This window comes from Neolamprologus multifasciatus, chromosome 10 (assembly GCF_963576455.1).
Source record: "Neolamprologus multifasciatus chromosome 10, fNeoMul1.2, whole genome shotgun sequence".
Taxonomy (NCBI): Eukaryota; Metazoa; Chordata; class Actinopteri; order Cichliformes; family Cichlidae; genus Neolamprologus; species Neolamprologus multifasciatus.
This window is the reverse complement of record NC_140448.1, coordinates 14,839,821-14,857,105: the sequence shown is the minus strand read 5'-3', so window position 1 is coordinate 14,857,105 and position 17,285 is coordinate 14,839,821. Positions and strand designations below refer to the sequence as shown.

The 17,285-nt window shown below is 40.4% G+C and overlaps 3 protein-coding genes across 4 annotated transcripts; all 3 read right to left on the bottom strand.

Annotated features, from left to right (window-relative positions):
- Position 1: 1 nt before the first annotated feature.
- snrnp35 (small nuclear ribonucleoprotein 35 (U11/U12)) lies at positions 2-1,450 on the bottom strand. Its single transcript, XM_085174705.1, has one exon. It carries the CDS (start codon positions 1,212-1,214, stop codon positions 501-503), a length of 714 nt encoding a protein of 237 aa, XP_085030831.1. The 5' UTR covers positions 1,215-1,450; the 3' UTR covers positions 2-500.
- Positions 1,451-2,441: 991 nt separating this feature from the next.
- On the bottom strand, positions 2,442-6,172 carry bud13 (BUD13 homolog). The gene is made up of 10 exons (XM_085175008.1): positions 5,996-6,172; positions 5,753-5,843; positions 5,229-5,313; positions 4,617-5,138; positions 4,116-4,420; positions 3,909-4,017; positions 3,602-3,740; positions 3,310-3,491; positions 3,076-3,157; positions 2,442-2,843 (listed from the first exon to the last, which is right to left on the bottom strand). Exons 1-10 carry the CDS (start codon positions 6,136-6,138, stop codon positions 2,750-2,752), a joined length of 1,752 nt encoding a protein of 583 aa, XP_085031134.1. The 5' UTR covers positions 6,139-6,172; the 3' UTR covers positions 2,442-2,749.
- A 6,424-nt stretch (positions 6,173-12,596) lies between these two features.
- Positions 12,597-14,384, bottom strand: LOC146509851 (uncharacterized). Of its 2 annotated transcripts, none has more exons than XM_085175011.1 (4): positions 14,204-14,384; positions 13,590-13,646; positions 13,154-13,480; positions 12,597-13,046 (listed from the first exon to the last, which is right to left on the bottom strand). In XM_085175011.1, the coding sequence occupies exons 2-4, from the start codon at positions 13,624-13,626 to the stop codon at positions 12,949-12,951; spliced, it is 462 nt and encodes a 153-aa protein (XP_085031137.1). In that variant the 5' UTR covers positions 13,627-13,646; positions 14,204-14,384; the 3' UTR covers positions 12,597-12,948. The 2 variants fall into 2 exon arrangements, with proteins under 2 accessions (XP_085031137.1, XP_085031136.1); XM_085175010.1 differs by having other exon boundaries at positions 13,590-13,673; positions 14,204-14,382.
- Between the last annotated feature and the right edge of the window lie 2,901 nt (positions 14,385-17,285).

Below are 17,285 nucleotides of genomic sequence, written 5' to 3'. Positions count from 1 at the left end.
CTTAAATTGTAAGACATAAAATTTGAATTGTATATGTGGGGTAATAATATTTATGATAACTGTATAAAAATACAGTTTCGATTCCCCAAAGCAATCCAATTGGACTCTTAAGCAGTGATTCTGGCTCCTGGCGCTCATGTTTGACATCCGGAATGTAAGCCTCATTTGGCTGGACACCATCCGTATTGTAAATTTTTTTGCTCGAATAAAGAGTTGTAAAAAAAACCAACAAAACACAACAACCCTACTTTGTCATTCCTGCAACCCTGCAGGAATAACAAAGTAAGACTTCCCTGAGAAGAACTGAATATGACAGCCACAGGCAGAGTCCTGATTACCATACAGTACAATCTGAAGAATATCAGCATACAAAAAAGTAACCTTTCACACAAACAGTTATCCAAGTCACACACTCATTCACTGTCCTCCTTTGAAAGCCTTCAGCTGTGCTTTGAACCATCCGTCAGTCTTGCAGTACCGCTGAAGTGCAGCCACATGCTTCATCTCCGGTCCCGGTGCCTGCTCCTGTCTCCGTGCCTGCGGTCATCCCACTCTCGGCCTCTGTCCCGGTCATCTCTCCTTCCTCTGTTGCCCCACTCTGCTGTTCTGTGTCGGTCCCGATCCTCTCTGACTCTCCCGCCTGGTCTGTCCCACTCCCTCCCCCCACCAACACCACCACCGCCTCCTCGTTCCTGCACCGGGTCTACCCCGAGATTTATGGGTTTACGGAAAGGCCTGTCCCTGCCGCCGAACCGCAGCTGTCCGGATTCCTTTTTCCCTCCAAGCCCGCCGCCGAGCCGCCGCGGCACCCATCCTTTAAGAGTCCTCTCTTGCTCAAAATCCACGAACACTTCATGCTGGTCGACCACCAGCTTGTTGGCGTCCCGGCGGGCCCGGACCACAGACCGCTCCTCTTTGTACTCAATAAAGGCATATCCTTTGGAGAAACCCGTGACGATGTCCCGGACCAGCCGGAGCCGCTGGATGTCTCCGTACTTAGAGAACACTTTGTGTAGTTTATCTTCGGTTGTCTGTGGGTTCAAGCGGGACACAAAAAGCGTGAGCAGTGGGTCTCCAACGACGCCTTTGTTGGGCTTGTACCGGGCACCCATGGCCCTCCAGACCGCTCGATCATGGGGCTCCACGTCCGTGCCGTCGATGCTACCAGCTTTCAGCGGGTCGTACACCTTCGCTATCGGACTCCAGTCAGCCATTTTAAACTAGAACTATCGCACACGAGACTAACTGGCTTTACAAACAGTTTTCAGGGCTAATATTTTTCTGCATTAGTCGCTAATTACCCGTGAGACCATACCAGTACCGCTGAATTTTTTCACTCTTCCAAGTGCATCAACAAAAACATTCCGTAATGAAACGGGGTCCAGTGTGTCACATTTTAAAGTCCCCCCACTCCCCCAACTAAGGATACTAGAGTTCCGCGGTGCTAAGATACTTAGACCAACTTAAAACACGCAGATTAATTATAGCATCAGTCGACAAATTTGCAAATATGAAGTAAGGCTTATTATTATTATTTTAATATTATTAATAATAAATAATACTTTTTATAAAAAATAAAAAGTTTATAAATAAAACTTTTTATTCATTGCACAATACTGTGTCACTTTTTAAAAAAAATAATTTTATATAATCACACCATAATTAATAGCATAGATAGTGACAGATCAAAGGCAATAGCATTGTTGTGTTATTAAGCCATTGGTCTAGCATGTGCAATCAGAACACCAATTCCTTGATTCTACAAATCAATCTTCCATAATTGTTTTTGATGGTGCTGGTGGAAAGTGCCTTAAAACTTTTACAGATGTTAGACTGCCATTTTAAAGCTGGTGACTGTGAAGATTATAATATATGTAAGAATTAAATATTTTTTATGCTAATCAAATTAGTCAATGACATTCTGATGCTCTACAGATGGCTGGTTAGTTGGATTGATTCGGCACAAGATGAATCAGATATTGCTAGAAAAAACCTAGATTAGAGCCTAACCTGATTTCCTCACTGTGAGAGTCACATCATCCTGTCAGTGTATGCACTCCCTGATTAATATGGCAAGGAATGACTTATCTAAATGCTGCTTTTCCCCCATCTCTGTAGGCCAGTCTTTTTAGCTACACCACAGAACTCTCAAATGTGCATTTATCTTGTACACAAAAGCCTCACAGCTATACCATACCATCAACAGTCAGCTGTGGACACTCTCTTTCAGCATTTGGTTGCTGTGCACTATGTTTCATTTGGAGTCATGAGGGACATGTCTCTCTTTCTATGTCCAGGACCAAAATATGTTGGTTGTAACAAGTGGTTATGTGAGTTACTGTTGCCTAATAAAATGGGTGGTAAGTGTATAAAATTATCTAAAAAGATTGAATGTCAATGCTATCCAAGTTACAGGTGCCTGAACACTCTTGAGACAATGATTACAAAAACATTCTTTAATAAAACACTGAAACCACAACAGCTTCTGCTCCACGGTGAATAACGTCTTACAAAAATTGTGAACATGCTTCACTTAATTTTTCTGTACAGTTCCATCTGATACACATGGTACAGTATCAAAAGGGTTTGGAAAGGTGAAACAAATTCTTCTATGTAGTTCATTTAAAAAATAACTTTTGCTGCGTAGATGCATCTAGTCTTGTTGTTCTAACAGCATAATAATTATACATAAAGGTTGAGCAGGTGTGCTCTTTAGCTCTACTCCAGATTCATCATTTTCTGAAAGCCTTTACATATCCTCCACACTCCATTTATAGGCCGCTTCCTGCACAGCCTTTTTATCTGCCATCCTCTGGTAGCGTTTCTGTTCAAAACCATTTGACCTGCAAGACACAAATAAAATAACCCTATTAATTATGATACGACAACCTAAAAGGCCAAAGACAATTCATTCAATTAGGCGCAAATTTAATATAGACGTGGAAAAATATGATCACAATTGCTTTACCATTAATGTGCAAAATGACAAACTGATGTGTGTATTAAAAACATTCAATATTAAACTACAAATCTGTCCTCAACAGTTTTCCTCTGTCACCGATACACAAACTCTACCTGTCAACTCCATCCCAGCGATACCCCGGTGGAATATTGAACCGGTTTGGAGGTGGAGCAGGGCCTTTATATCGAGGTTTCTCTACAAAAAAATCAAAACAAATATACAAATAAATAAAAATACAAACAGTAGCAAAAACAAAACTGCTGCTATTTAAAAGCTTCTTACAAGGATTGACCTGGTGAAATAAAATAAAGTCATAAATAAAATAAAACATATGTAATGTTAAACACCTTGTGTTTTTGTGCCACGGTCCTTTTTACGCCTGAGCATTGCAGCCATAGGATCGCCTTCTCTTTCCTGTTCTCTCAACATGCGGTCAAGATCCTCATCGTCACGGTGACGTGCCAGTGGCTTCTGGGCTTCGTGCAGCGCGTCCTCAAGTTTCTGCTGATGCATCTGGCTCTGTGCCAACCTATACATACATTTTAACATAAACCATTGAACCACATGATGCTTTTATAATTTTTTTATGTGGATATAATCACATAAACTGTGATATTTGAAATAATCATGCACATTTACCCTTTTCCCCACTGAGCGTATTTCTCGTCTCTTGCCGCTTTTTCACCAGCTTTCTTTTTCTGTTCATCTCTCTCTGAATCCAGATCCCTCCTTTTGCCACTTTTGTCTCTGAAAATCGTCTGAGCGTTACGCGATTCATCTGGTCATAGGGGATGAATGGGTAAGTATGTAGAAACTTCATTATTTAATTTTAGGACTAAATAAAATACGACAATATAGATGATAAGCTGAAATGAGATGCAAAGCTGTATAAAGCTCTTCCATCAATGGGTGTAAAAATATCTTAAGAGAGAAAAGTTGAGGAAACCTTCAAGTGGCTGATTGTGTTTTTCTCTGCGTCTGTTCTCCTCTTGCTCTTTCCTTAAAACGTCCACAGAAACCAGGCCTGCCTTTCCACCAGATAGCATCCTTTGGCCCTGGTTATAAAAAAAAAAAAAAGACAATGAAAAAAAAGAAAGAAATTTGAGCTAAATCAGATTTTACATTACTGTTTGTTCCAACACAATCTGCTTACCTGTGACTGGCCTGGCCTACGAGGTGGTGACAAATCTCCATCCGAGTCCCTTCCACTCGGTGGCCGCACCCTGGGTGGAGACTGGTCAGAGTCTGAGCCCCGTATAGTTTTTGAGGGCCTCCTTGGGGGAGATTGGTCAGAGTCTGAGGCGTTTCCCTTCAGGGGCCTTTTCCTCGGGGGAGACGGATCCGAGTCTGAATCATGTCTATTCTGACCCTTCTTAGCCACCGCTGACCGATGAGGATCCGGTGAGCGTTTTTTACTTAACAAAGATGAGCTGAGCTTGCTTTTGTTGGAGGCTGAATCTGACAAAGACACAGTTAATTTGTTAATTTTCATTTTGTAATGCCTTTTGAACAAAAATTTAAGATTTATTATTAGAACAAGGTATGTCTTTAAAAGAAATTTCCATTCAAAACTCATGTTAAATGGGTCTCTGCTTTTTACTTTTATTCATATGCCACACCAGATTCCACTTTACAATTTAAATGGATCACTCACCTTTACTTTGCATTTTTTCTGACTTTCCTGAACACTGTCTTGGTGGTGACAAGTCCGGGGAGTCATGGCGTCTTCTCCTGGGAGGAGAGACATCCGGAGAGTCGTGACGTCTAGTCCTGGGAGGAGAGACATCTGGAGAGTCATGACGTCTTCTCCTGGGAGGAGAGGCATCCGGAGAGTCGTGACGTCTAGTCCTGGGAGGAGAGACATCAAGAGAGTCATGATGTCTTCTCTTCGGAGGAGAGACATCAGCAGAGTCGTGACGTCTTGTCCTGTTAGGAGAGACATCTGGAGAGTACTTCCGACTTCTCTTTGGTGGAGAGATGTCTGGAGAGTCATGCCGACGTCTCCTTGGAGGTGAGACATCTGGAGAGTCATGCCGGGTCTTTTTGACAGGAGAATCCTGTCCTCTTCTCTTTGAAGACAACTCTGGTGAGTCATGTCGACCTCTGCCTAATGAGCCAGCCTCTGTATTTTGATGTTCTTTTTCATTTCCTTCCTCTGTGTCATCATTTTGATCCACTTTTAGGAGAGGAAGTAAAACTATAGTAAACAACAGTCTTAACTTAATATTGCACAAATCCCCCCCTACTTCTGTGACTTCTTATTTACCTCCAATTACTTTCCATCTGTTGCTGGTCCTAAAAACTTCCATCTGTTTCACTTCCTCGGGTCGATCATCAATCACCTCAGCAATCTGAACAGTTAACAAAAGATTAAGTTTTAAAACAGAACTTGTTGACATAACAAAAATGACCCAAACTACAAGCATACCCATTTAATACAATAGATTAGATTTCAGCATTAAGTAAACGGCCTGTATTTGTATAGCGCTTTACTTAGTCCCTAAGGACCCCAAAGCGCTTTACACGTTCAGTCATCCACCCATTCACACACACTGGTGATGGCAAGCTAAATTGTAGCCACAGCCGCCCTGGGGCGCACTGACAGAGGCGAGGCTGTCGGACACTGGCGCCACCGGGCCCTCTGACCAGTAGTGTCCCAAATCATCAGGCGCATTTTTATTGTTTAAAAGAAACCCTCATATACAGGAGCGCATATAGCATATGCTTCCGTAATCATTTCAACTGAATGAATGGACAGGTTAGCCAGGTAGCTAGCTAACGTCATCTTACCACTGGAGCTTCTTCTTCATCCTCTTCCTCAATCTCCGTCTGCTGTGTGACCATCTGTTTCCAATCTATGTCATCGTCCACTATTTTAAGTCTTGAATCAAAGAAGTAAACACGAGTAAGTTATTACATTAGGCAGTGAGGAAAACAGCGCTGCACAACAACAGAGTCGTTAACTAGCTTAACGGCTAACAAATACAGCTAAATCTGCGGCAAAAGTCGACTAAACCGTCGCCACCGGCTCACCCCTTCTCCGGAACCTTGCGCCGCTTCTTTTTTGCCTTTCCTTTAGATTTCAGGGAATCATCGTCGGCTGATAAATAACGTTTTAGGTACTCAGCCTTAGAGAGTTCCTGTCCTTTCTTACTGCCTGTGGAAGCAGCCATCATTGTGTTGTCAGAAACTACGGGTGGCGCTGAGGTTCAAGAATGCCAGTTCGGATAGAGGATGCAAAGGATAGACTGAGATTGAGGCAGCCAAGCAAGCATGCCTAAATTGTAAACAATATTATTATTAATAAATTCGAAATAAGGGCAGTGTAGTTAGCAAATATAATAATACAAATAAATTAATACAAATAAATCATGAAAGGGTTTTGAGGAATTTACCATTGTTAAATCCAATTTCACTCCAGGTGCAGTGCTGTGAAAGTATTTGTGTGAAGGGTGAATTAAACCTATCCAAACTTACCTGTCCCAGTGTAAAACAGTAATTGCCCTGATGTTAAATCATTAATTAATTTACTAATATGGGATTAACTGTGATAAACCACATTTTTTGCTGAGGTGCAAAAGCGAGAGTGAAATAAATGAACACCAACTGTGTAGTTATATAGTTTTAATTGATATCAGTAGGAGGAAGTTAAACTATCACCAAAAAATTGTCAGTCATGTGTTGGTATTGTTTCACCGTCATCAAAACAATGTTGGTCCAGGATTACTGACACTTACTGACACCATCACTTTATCAATACTGGTCATCATTCCCTTTTGCTGCTAAAGTATTTATACCTACTTTTCTATACCTATACTCCATACTAGTACCCAGGTTGTTGCACTCTATTTATTAGTATTACTTTATTACTTGTTATTCTGTTTTTTAAATCTGTTTTTTTTTTTTTAAATTCTGTTTCTTCATTATTCTGTTTCTTTTCGCTCTGGGACTGTGTGTATGTAATTTTCGTTCCACCTCATGTAAACATGTGATGCAAATGACAATAAAGCTTCCTTGAATCCTTGAATCAGCATTGCGACTGACCTGTGATAATGTCTGAGCATCCAAGAAGTTGGCTAATGCAATTATCACTGGCAAACCAATGTTAGTAAACTGTAAACTAATCTGGCCCCTGAGCCCCTGAAACAAGCCCAGGAAGTGGTAACAGGAAGAGGGTGATAGATTGTCTGAAGCAGTTAGAACAAGACAATGCTAGTGAACGGACCTCATACCACAGGCTATACCCAGGGACAGTCTATATCGTGTACCTTTAGGACCAGTTGTCTGTATAATCAACTCGGTCACCTATAACACCTTAAAGTTTCTGGCTTTGATCCTCAACCCGTTGGTAGGCAACTCTAAACACTACATCCAGAACAGTTAGTTTCGGTCATTGTGCAAGGGTACTGTTTATTCATGTTACAGCAACGCATGAGTGAATGAACATGGTGCAATAAAAGTACTTTTAAAAAGTACATTTTTCCAAACACTTACATGTACTTAAATTTACTTGAGTAGGGATAGGGGTTGCCACTTCAGCATGCAGTGAAATTCTATACTCTTGCTAATAACCTACTAATTTTATTCAGGCGTGTTGCAACAGGGACACATGGAAAAGTTTCCGGACACCCGTCCTTGAGGACTGGAGTTTGAGACCCCTGCTCTAGTCAAACCTCCCTGGTACCTGTCCTAACCTGTGTAACACAGGCTTCCTTCCACCCGTAGGGTTGCAGCAATATCTAATGCTTGCATCACCTTTTCCCCTTAAATGGTGTCAAATTTGTAAGGAAAATGTGGGTTGAGCACCAGAGTTGAGTATGTGGGTTGCGGCCATGAAAAATTTGCCAATATCAAACAGTTTATTTTGCTATTGACACTTGTTGGGTGTCATTTATTGAATTCTGAAAAAACAAGCCACATCCACAATTTAAGATTTTATTCTTTTAGCAAATAGGGGAGTCAATAACATGTGGAAGAACAATGCGCAGCCACAACAGCCTGGCATCTCTGTCTCATGCTGGTCACCAGGTTGGAAACACACTGCAACTCAGCCAGTGTGTGACCAAGTGCTGTGTTGGTCACTGTGTTAAATGGGGTTGTGTCCTTGTTTTATTTTGTTACATTTTTGGAAGAACCAAACTGCAGGTTCAGAGAGTGTTTCATTTTGCAACAACAGTATGTCATTGATATCTATGATCAACTACTTATTCCAAGACAAAACCAAGTTCCCAAAGGATGTACTAAAATATATTCTGTAGATACCATCCAAGATGTTGGGTCTAAATACCCCCTTTACGAAGTTCTACCAGAGTATTGCACTCAAGCTTGTATCTTTTTCCGACTTGTACAAGTTCATTTTTAGATAAAATTTAACCTCAAGGCCCAAACACAGTCATTTTAACCTGTTTTCCTACCATCAAAATATTTATAAATACATTACACAGCACATTTTGACACCCAGACTGTTGAATGCTTTTATTTTCAAACTTTTCAATCCAGGAAAGCCAAATGGAAAACACAAAGTATAGATTTTATTTGAACAACAGAGTCTGCGTCTAACTAATCAAAAGGTTTTTAACCCATGAAGCAGTTCAGCAAACATGTAAAGCAGCAAAAATACACTAAAGGTAGAAAAGCGTTTTAAATAATTAATTACTGACGGAAGACTCACTCTAGTTTACTTGAGATAATTTATTTAAATTCAGCAAGAAAGGGGAAAACAATTCACAAACCCGAGGGATACTAAACTTTATGCAAAACACTCACGGGGTGGTGTGAACATAAACCAAAAAGCCAACAAATGGTGTCCACAACCTGAAAATGGCGCCATCTTGTGGCCTCTATCTGTCACTGTAATTCCTTCAAAGCTTTGTGGAAAATGCTTCACCTGTAAAACTTCCGAAGTCACCGCTGACAGTTTTGTTCACCTGCAGAGCGTTGAGCATCTTCAGTCGATGACGTCACAGGAGAGTCAGAACGCAAAACTAGCAAGGAAACTTATAACGTTCATCTCTGCATCATTATATTTGGATGTAATTGGTGGAGAAATATCAGTTAACACTTCGCAGCGTTCCTCACAGCATTCACTTGGCTTACTCTACATTTACATCGTGTTTTTAAAAAGCTTGCTAAAACGTTTTCAGACAATTTTAAACGACTTTCGACAGTCTGAAAGTTTTAAACCAGTCAGCTTAAAAGTTGGACAACTGTACCGACCAGTTAGATCAAATGGAGACAGTAGACGGAAAACATAACGACCCCATTCGAAGTAAGAGCGTGATCTCTCTTTTCAGTTTTCAGATGGAATATCTGACAGTTTGTTACTACACATAACAATTTCCAAAGTTTTAAGCCTCAGTCATACAAGCCCAGAGGCTGGTTTGTGACCCCTGAAAACCTCCGTGTGGTACGGTGTATTTCCTGGTGCACTGGGAATACACATATTTCTCTTTTAATCCACTTTGCAAAGAGTTGCTTTGCAAAGTGGATTATTTAGACTTTGCATTACATATTATATATAATTATAACAAAATCCTACTTAATTAGTTTAATAGTGTATTACTACAGTGAGGGCTGAGGAAAACATTGAAATAGTGACATTTATAGGCTGCTGCTCATCGACTAAAGCCTTTTTTTTTTTTAAATTGAAGGAGCAGCCACACTATAATAATTTTAATGTATGCATGTTTTTATGTTCCCTGTGTAGTTGCACAAATTGGATTTTGTGGACAGTTTTGGCATCATATGAATGATAACAATAAAATATTTCTCTATTAATTGTTGTAGGGGTACCAATTCCCCAGCTGCTTCTTTTACTGGGGCAACATGAAGAAATCGATGCAATTCGCCCGATGATCCGCTGGCTGCAAGTCGGTCTTTCACGTGGTGTCTTGACAGAAGAAAGCCTCCTTGTTTTGAGTCAAGTGATTCTTCAAGTGCCGCAAGATGAAATTGACGACAATCTTCCTAACAACGAAGAAGAGGCTGATATTCTTGCAGGAGGAACTGAAATTAATCCACCTCAGGAAGAAGAAGGACCCTGGGAAAATATCATAGCAGAGATCCCAGCAGAAGAAATTGAATTAAACCCGGCCCAGCAAATAGTGGAAGAAATGTGATGGTTCTGGGAAGACGAGAGGTCTGCGAGTGACAACAAAAGTGTCCCTGAAAATGACAATGATGACAGTGACCCTGATAACAGTGACAATGATGACAGTGACCCTGATAACAGTGACAATGAAGATTCAGACAGTGGACAGGCTGCCCCTGTGTTATTGCCCCCCAGCCCAGTACCAGGGGGTTCCAGGAGGAGACCAAGGGAAGAGGAGGACGATGAAGAGGAAGATGGGAGAGACAGAAAACATTTTAAATGCTGAATTTTGCTGCTGGACACTCAGCATTGCACCCCATCTTCCAATCCCATTGTCCGACATGTAACTCCTAAGAGACTGAATCCTGGCTGGTCTCCTCTGACCCACTGATTTAATTCCCTGCCACCAGGGACCCTTTTACCCGTGGCACAATATGATTGTGCATACAAATGGATTAGCTTTTCAATACTACCCAAGAACGAGGACGGCTCACACTGGAGCCAACACTGAACTCATCAGTGTCAATCAAACTCATCAGCAACCAGCTTCAGGTATGTTGCTTTGACTGATCATTATACCTTACAGTGATATCACCTATGATTGTAATAACTTGTTTCAGACTTATTCACTGTTTATTAGAATATAATTTACATTCTGTTTCTTTCTCCAGAGGAGCTTGCATCTGATAAAAGCAGCAGGGACAAATCCAGGAAACAAATGGTTAGATGGAAAGAGCGAAAGGGTACACCGTGCACAAAGTTTTGGACCTCATCACAGCGCCAGTTTAAGATGGGGATTTGGTCCACTCATCTGGTCTGGATTCTGCTGACTTCAATGAAGGGATAGATCCTTGCCATGAAATGCAGGGATGTATTCATAAAATATAGTTTGAGTTAGAGTTAATGGCACCAAATGTGATTTAATAGAATGAATGAAAAACTGATGTGTGTATTAAAAACATTGAATATTAAACTGCAAATCTGTCCTCAGTAGTTTTCCTCTGACACTGATGCATTAACTCTACCTGTCAACTCCATCCCAGCGGTACCCCAGTGGATATTGAACTGTTTTGGAGCTGGAGCAGGGCCTTTATATCGAGGTATATTGTGGGAGTAGAAGTGTGTTTCCCTAGATCAGGGGTGTCCAACTCCAGGCCTCAAGGACTGGCACGCAAGGCCTGGAGTTGCCTACACCATTCCCTGAGCATCCAGAGCAGGGGTGTCAACACACTTGAGTCAGATGATTAGTTCATTCCCAGGCCTCTGGAGAACTTCAAGACATGTTGGAGAGGTAATTTAGCCATTTGAATCAGCTGTGTTGGATCAAGGACACATGTAAAACCTGCAAGACACCGGCACTCGAGGCCTGGAGTTGCCTATCTTGACATAAACCAAACAGCATGTTTTTAAGATAATGATTTTACACATTTCTCCATGGATTTATATATCTTTGGCATACAAAGTTAATCCGAAGTCATGCCCTTTAATTCATAAAAGCGCATTACAAACATTAAGTTACATAAAATGTGACTCAGAGAATTCACAAAAAATAGAAACAAACAAACAAACAAACAAAGCCCCAACATAACAATAACAGGATCGCCAAATGTATACTGCAGTTGAAGCACAGTACTGAACACCAATAAATAGTATCAATAAATAAATAGTAACAGCTTACAATAACAGTGACAAAACAGATCAAACAGAAAGGTTATGTTCTGTTGATTTTAAATCACTACAGCATGAAGCAGAGCTCATATTACCTGGAAGGGCGTTCCAGAAAAGTGGAGCATAAAATTCAAATGTAACTTTTGTATGTTTAGTCTTGACTCTTGGAGCAGAAAGTAAACCTTTTACAAGTGATCTGACAACAGTTCAGTGTAGCAGCTATTGTTAAGAGATTGGTGGTTGAAAGAGGAGTGAAAAAAGGCAATGTATGTCCACTGTGAGCGACCATCTTTTAACAGAGGCGGTGGTTTACGACACCGTCTGCCATCTATAATCCAGTGTTGAGATCTCTTCCCAGACGCCTTAACGCCCACTCACATCCTGGGCCATCTGACCTCAGGAAATCACATGATAGGGTGGGGCTAGGTTTCACAATGAGCTCACCCAAAACCTTGGCTGATTGTGACCTACACCCGTTTTCACACCTTGGCTCATGTGATTAGGTAGAGGATCATTAGGGGGTCCATTGTCCCTCTCGGTGGGTTACTCCCACAGATCTTAAATCTGGGACTCTCCACCATTGGACCCTAGAACTGAAGAAGCTTCTCGGATGAGAGGTGAAACGTCTTTGAGCAACTTAAAGAAGTCCAGGCGCTTTTCTTTCCAAGCTCCTTAGAGTAAAAAGACAAGCTTCTTATAAATCCTTAGCTTTTTCTTTTAGGAGTCTTTAAAGACACCACTTTTTTTTTCTTTTTAAATCATGCTAACACATGACCCCTTTAAATCATTATTTAGTGTCAAGATAAACGTTCCATTTTCTTCATCTCAAACTTTCTATCTCAGTCCAGTGAGCTCTGAATTCACAGTAAATTAGAATCAGGTTTTAAGTTGTATCTTTATTGAAAACACAGGAAACAAATGCAGCATCTTCCAAAGTAATATTTACCCACATATCCAGAGTACAGCTGTGTTTATGCATACAAATAGCAAATCACTAAATATTTATGTTGAACCATATCTGAGTCATCATTATTACTGGAAACATTCCAATATTGTTTCAGTGCTTCTTGGAAGAAAAGATTAGACAGAGAGAGACGGTTACATCTGTGCAGCATGTTGTTCAGCGTTTTTTATGCAAGGGATGTTTGTGGACGTAGACAAAAAGCAGAGATGGGTTAGATGTGTGTGCTCGTGCACTAGCCTGTATGTTTTCTGTAAAATAGCTTTCTTAGCTGTGTGTATGATAGAAGAAAAGCAGCAGGTAGACCATCCAGGACCAGGAGTTCTTCAGAAGCAGGCTTACAGCTGAGCAGCTGAGAATATTATCTGCCAAAGAAGAAAAGTGGGTTCACACAGATCTCTTAATATTTGTCTTCCCCTAGTGCCCACTGCTTCAGATCCACCCATACATGCGCACTTGCCAGTACACTTACCCTTCTGAACAGTGATGTTTTCACCCTGCCCAGATATTTTGCACAGGAAGGTGGTGTTGTGGGAGAGGTTATCTCTGAAGTCTGACAGCGTCATTCTGTAGCCGACGGGCTCCAGCTCCTCCACTCTGCTTTTGTCTTTGAACTCCTTATTTGCTGAATCACCGGACACATTGGTGTTAATGGTCTCCTGCCTGGGTCCGATAGACCACGAGAACTGATAGGTGTTGATTTTATTAGGCTTGGGCTCGATCAGACAGTCTACTCTCAGTTCCTCATCATCTTCCACGCACACGGTAATACGCTTAGATTTTACTGGAATGAGCATCACTGGGACAAAAAACACAAAATTACATACTTTGCGAAGCAGTTTCAAACCTAAGCATTCAAGTGTTTTTTTCCCTCCTCGACAGTAATATTTCCTAAAAATGTTTCTCACCTCCCAACACTCCATATACAAATAGAGACTTAAGCATGTTGAAAAAGTCCCATCCACCTTTAAACAAAAAAAAAAAGAGGAAACCTGAGGACAAAGAAAGAAAGGGCAACACATAAATTGTAAACAAGCTTGCAGTGACGCATCAAATTGTATTATGATCTCTGTGGGTTGGGTTCTCTGGGTTCATATGAGGTCAGATTGGGTGAGGTCATAACAATATTTCTAGTATGGATTTTGATTTAAAAAAACTAAAACAAAACAAGGTTAAAATGCTCTGTCCTCTGCCTACATCCACAACTTGATCCACCTGTGGCAAAATCTAATGATGATGCAGAATAAAAAAGAGGATGACACGGTTCTGGTTTTCCCTTGTTTGTTTAGCTGAACTGTTTCTCATGCCTTTCCAATTACATTGAAACACTTCATAATTATCATTATCACAAGCATTATCATTTTAATCTTAAAGGTTAAAGCCTGTTTATCTCTGCTCGCAGCTTTTGCCTGCTATCATAATCTGGGTATTTCCACAGGCTTGCTCATCTAGTACCATCCAGTGACCCAGTCCTCACATATAGTCCCTGAAGGTGCAGATGAACATCTTCTTGGGGTCTTACCTCCTGCCAAGGCTGAATGATGCAGCAGCTTCTTCCTGCGTGGTCTCGTCTGGCTGTGGAGCCGCAGGAGGTCACCTCAATGTGCTGCACCACAGAGCCCGACAAGTCTGAGAAGAGATGGAGCAGCACAGAAATGTGGAGGGAGAGTGGGAGGGATGATGGTTGAAGAGAGAGTGCTGATTCGTCTTTCTCCTCTGCAGTGCCTGACGAAGGACATCGGTGGGCAGGCTGTCTGTGCATGGAAAGGAAAAACTCAGTCATCATTTTTACCAACACAGTGTGAGGACAGTGAGTCTCCTCTCCTCCTCCGGTCATCTCACTTTTCTCGTACATTCTGAGTCCTCTCCTCCTAATTTGTCCTTCATTTTGTTATCTTGTACTCTCTGTCTGATTTACTCTTCTGCAATATTAATGACTTTCAACATGATGAATAATTCTTTTAATGCATTTGATGTAACAAGAATATGACTATAACCTTACTGTACTGAACAGAGGTACGACACAAATTATTTTGCAGTATAGAGAGAACACACACACACACACACACACACACACACACACACACACACACACACACAGAGGCTAGAAATTTCTAGCACCAGTTACAGTGACTCAGGGTCTCCATCCAGAGGCCAATTCAAGGAATTGCACAGACTGATGCAGATTTTATATAGAGCTCGTCTAACGTGATTGTGCTGGGTTTCCTGTATATGGACTGATATAGAGACTGATTAGTGAAGGGCCCTGCCGGGCACGCTATATTAAATCGCCACAAAGTGGCTACAAAGAAATGTAAAACAACTGATATTAGACACATAATGTCATACAAAACTCTGACAAAACACACAAAACAACAAAGAAAAGAGTAAAAAGGATCCAAATGAAACAAAAAGTGATAAAAGTGGGACAAAAAAAAATAGGTGCAAGTGACCACAAAGCTACAAAGATTTGTTACAGATACAGAATAACCGAAGCGAGACAAAAACTGTGATACAAAATGAGCAGAGATGGAAAGCAATTAAAAGTAACAAAGTAACTACGAAGACATCAAACTAATATAAGAGTACAAAAATAAGTTTAAAGAGATGTAAAATGATCCCAAGGTTACACAAAACATGAACAAATACACAATGTGAAACATAACATAACTCTCTTTAAGTGTGGGTGTCCTCAGTGGTTTACATGTTGGTTCCCATGTTCATTTAATCATCTGTGTACATATCAAATATCAAAAGTGCTGTGTAAAAATGACAATATGGAAGCCATCTGCATCATCCACAGTCTGATATTTAGAGAGTAAAAACATAAGGAAGTATGCAAACTTCTAATATGAACATTTTTTTTCAATACGTTTTTACTCTCTTCACCTGTTTTCATGATCACATGGGATTGTGCAGTTCCCGGGCTGTAAGAACACATATGGACAGGTTGCTTGTTGCTCAGATGATAACACTGGCAGATTATTAAAATTCATACTATCGCTATAGTCCACTTACAGCTGCATGAGCTGAAAGCATTGACCTCACAGAACAGTGCTGCCTCTTTCCCTTAAATTTTCAATTGCATTCTCAGTCTTGCTTCTTTATATGCTGCAATGTTGTAGATTCAATTCTGGGTGCCTTTCTGGAGCTGCCCTCTGCAGCAGTCACCCTGGACATACGGGCAAGGGTTTAATACTTCATTTTGTAATCATTTCACCGTGATGCAGACTCGTTCATACAATTAATGTTATCATTAAATAAAATTTGTTAAAATTAGTTTATGTCATTTTCTATAATGCAGGGATGGGTATTTCAGCATATTCACATATGACAGGAAACTATTGAGTCATTTAGTCTTTCACACTCTCGCCATGAATTACTAGGATTTAAAGCAGTTTATATTTTGATCTTGTCTGATATAATGCTGTGCAAAAGTCTTAAGCCACCCATCATTTATTTATTATTGCACAGTTTTAAAAAACTTCTTGAAGGACATTCAAAGCTTCTTTGGATGTTTGGTTTCTTTTGTCTTCTTCTCTGTCAAGATGATCCCACAAACTCTAGGAGTACTTTTGTACATGGATAATTCCACCAATTTTGACATGATATCCAACACTACAGGCTGTAATCCAGACTCAAACAATGACAGAGTCTCGACTATGCTTTACAGATGGCTGCAGACATTCACTGTTGTACCTCCTTCCTGACCTCCTCAGTAACTACTGATGATGATTTAAACTGAGAGTTTCAAATTTGGATTAATCACTCAATAAGACCTGCTACCACTGATTTTCAGATAAGTCCTTGTGGAACTTAGCACACCTGTTTTTTCTCCCTGTTTCCCTTCTTTAAGAATTATTTCTTGACAGTTGCCTTAAGATCATTTCTGACGAGGCTTCAGTGAACAGAAAACGGATCTGCTTAAGGTCCAGATGCATCCAATTTGTAAGGACACGTTGCATGTTGAGATGTACCAAGTTTTTGGCTAATAGCTCGTCTAAACTTATTGATGTGAAAATACTATTTTGTGTCTGTTAAACTGTGATATCTTGGCATTTTCTTTGTAGACTTGACTAAAGAAATGAGAAACAAATGATGTGTTTTTGACAGACAGTTAGTAACAAAATGCATAAAGTTGGTTCTTTGCTAAGTTGTCTGTTATGTGTGGACACAGCGCTGGTTCATCCCTGAGTTAGGTGCTTTTGTACGGTTGAACGATTCATTTTACAGTACACTGACTGGATTAAAATGGGTGAAAAAGAAGAAAGACTTTAGAAGAAGCCTGCCTTCTTAAAATATAAATATATATTTATATACATACAAGAAAATATAAAGTAAAATAAAGAGACAGCACAAATCAGTTGGAACATTTTTTTCCTGCAACACCTAGGCTCCATTATTATTAACTGATTGCTTAATTCAAAAGGTAGCATGCAGTAGACCACAAATGTAACTGTGGCTGTATTAATGTGTAAGGTTTCAGCTCGCTGTTAAAGGAGGGTTGGCAGAGGTAAGTCCAATTGCTGAATCTCTGCTTCTGTCCGAGCGCTTAATTGCGTCAACTAAGAGTGCTCATTTAAAATAGGATGTACACACTAACA

Coding starts and splice junctions, on each gene's coding strand:
- LOC146509851 (XM_085175011.1), bottom strand. CDS start 13,626: ATGCTTAAGTCTCTATTTGTATATGGAGTGTTGGGAG. Junction 13,481..13,589: donor TGTATATGGAGTGTTGGGAG/GTGAGAAACATT, acceptor TTTTTGTCCCAG/TGATGCTCATTCCAGTAAAA. Junction 13,047..13,153: donor AAACATCACTGTTCAGAAGG/GTAAGTGTACTG, acceptor CTTCTTTGGCAG/ATAATATTCTCAGCTGCTCA.
- snrnp35 (XM_085174705.1), bottom strand. CDS start 1,214: ATGGCTGACTGGAGTCCGATAGCGAAGGTGTACGACCCGCTGAAAGCT.
- bud13 (XM_085175008.1), bottom strand. CDS start 6,138: ATGATGGCTGCTTCCACAGGCAGTAAGAAAGGACAGGAACTCTCTAAG. Junction 5,844..5,995: donor CGCAAGGTTCCGGAGAAGGG/GTGAGCCGGTGG, acceptor CTTTGATTCAAG/ACTTAAAATAGTGGACGATG. Junction 3,158..3,309: donor CCGTGGCACAAAAACACAAG/GTGTTTAACATT, acceptor ATTTTTTTGTAG/AGAAACCTCGATATAAAGGC.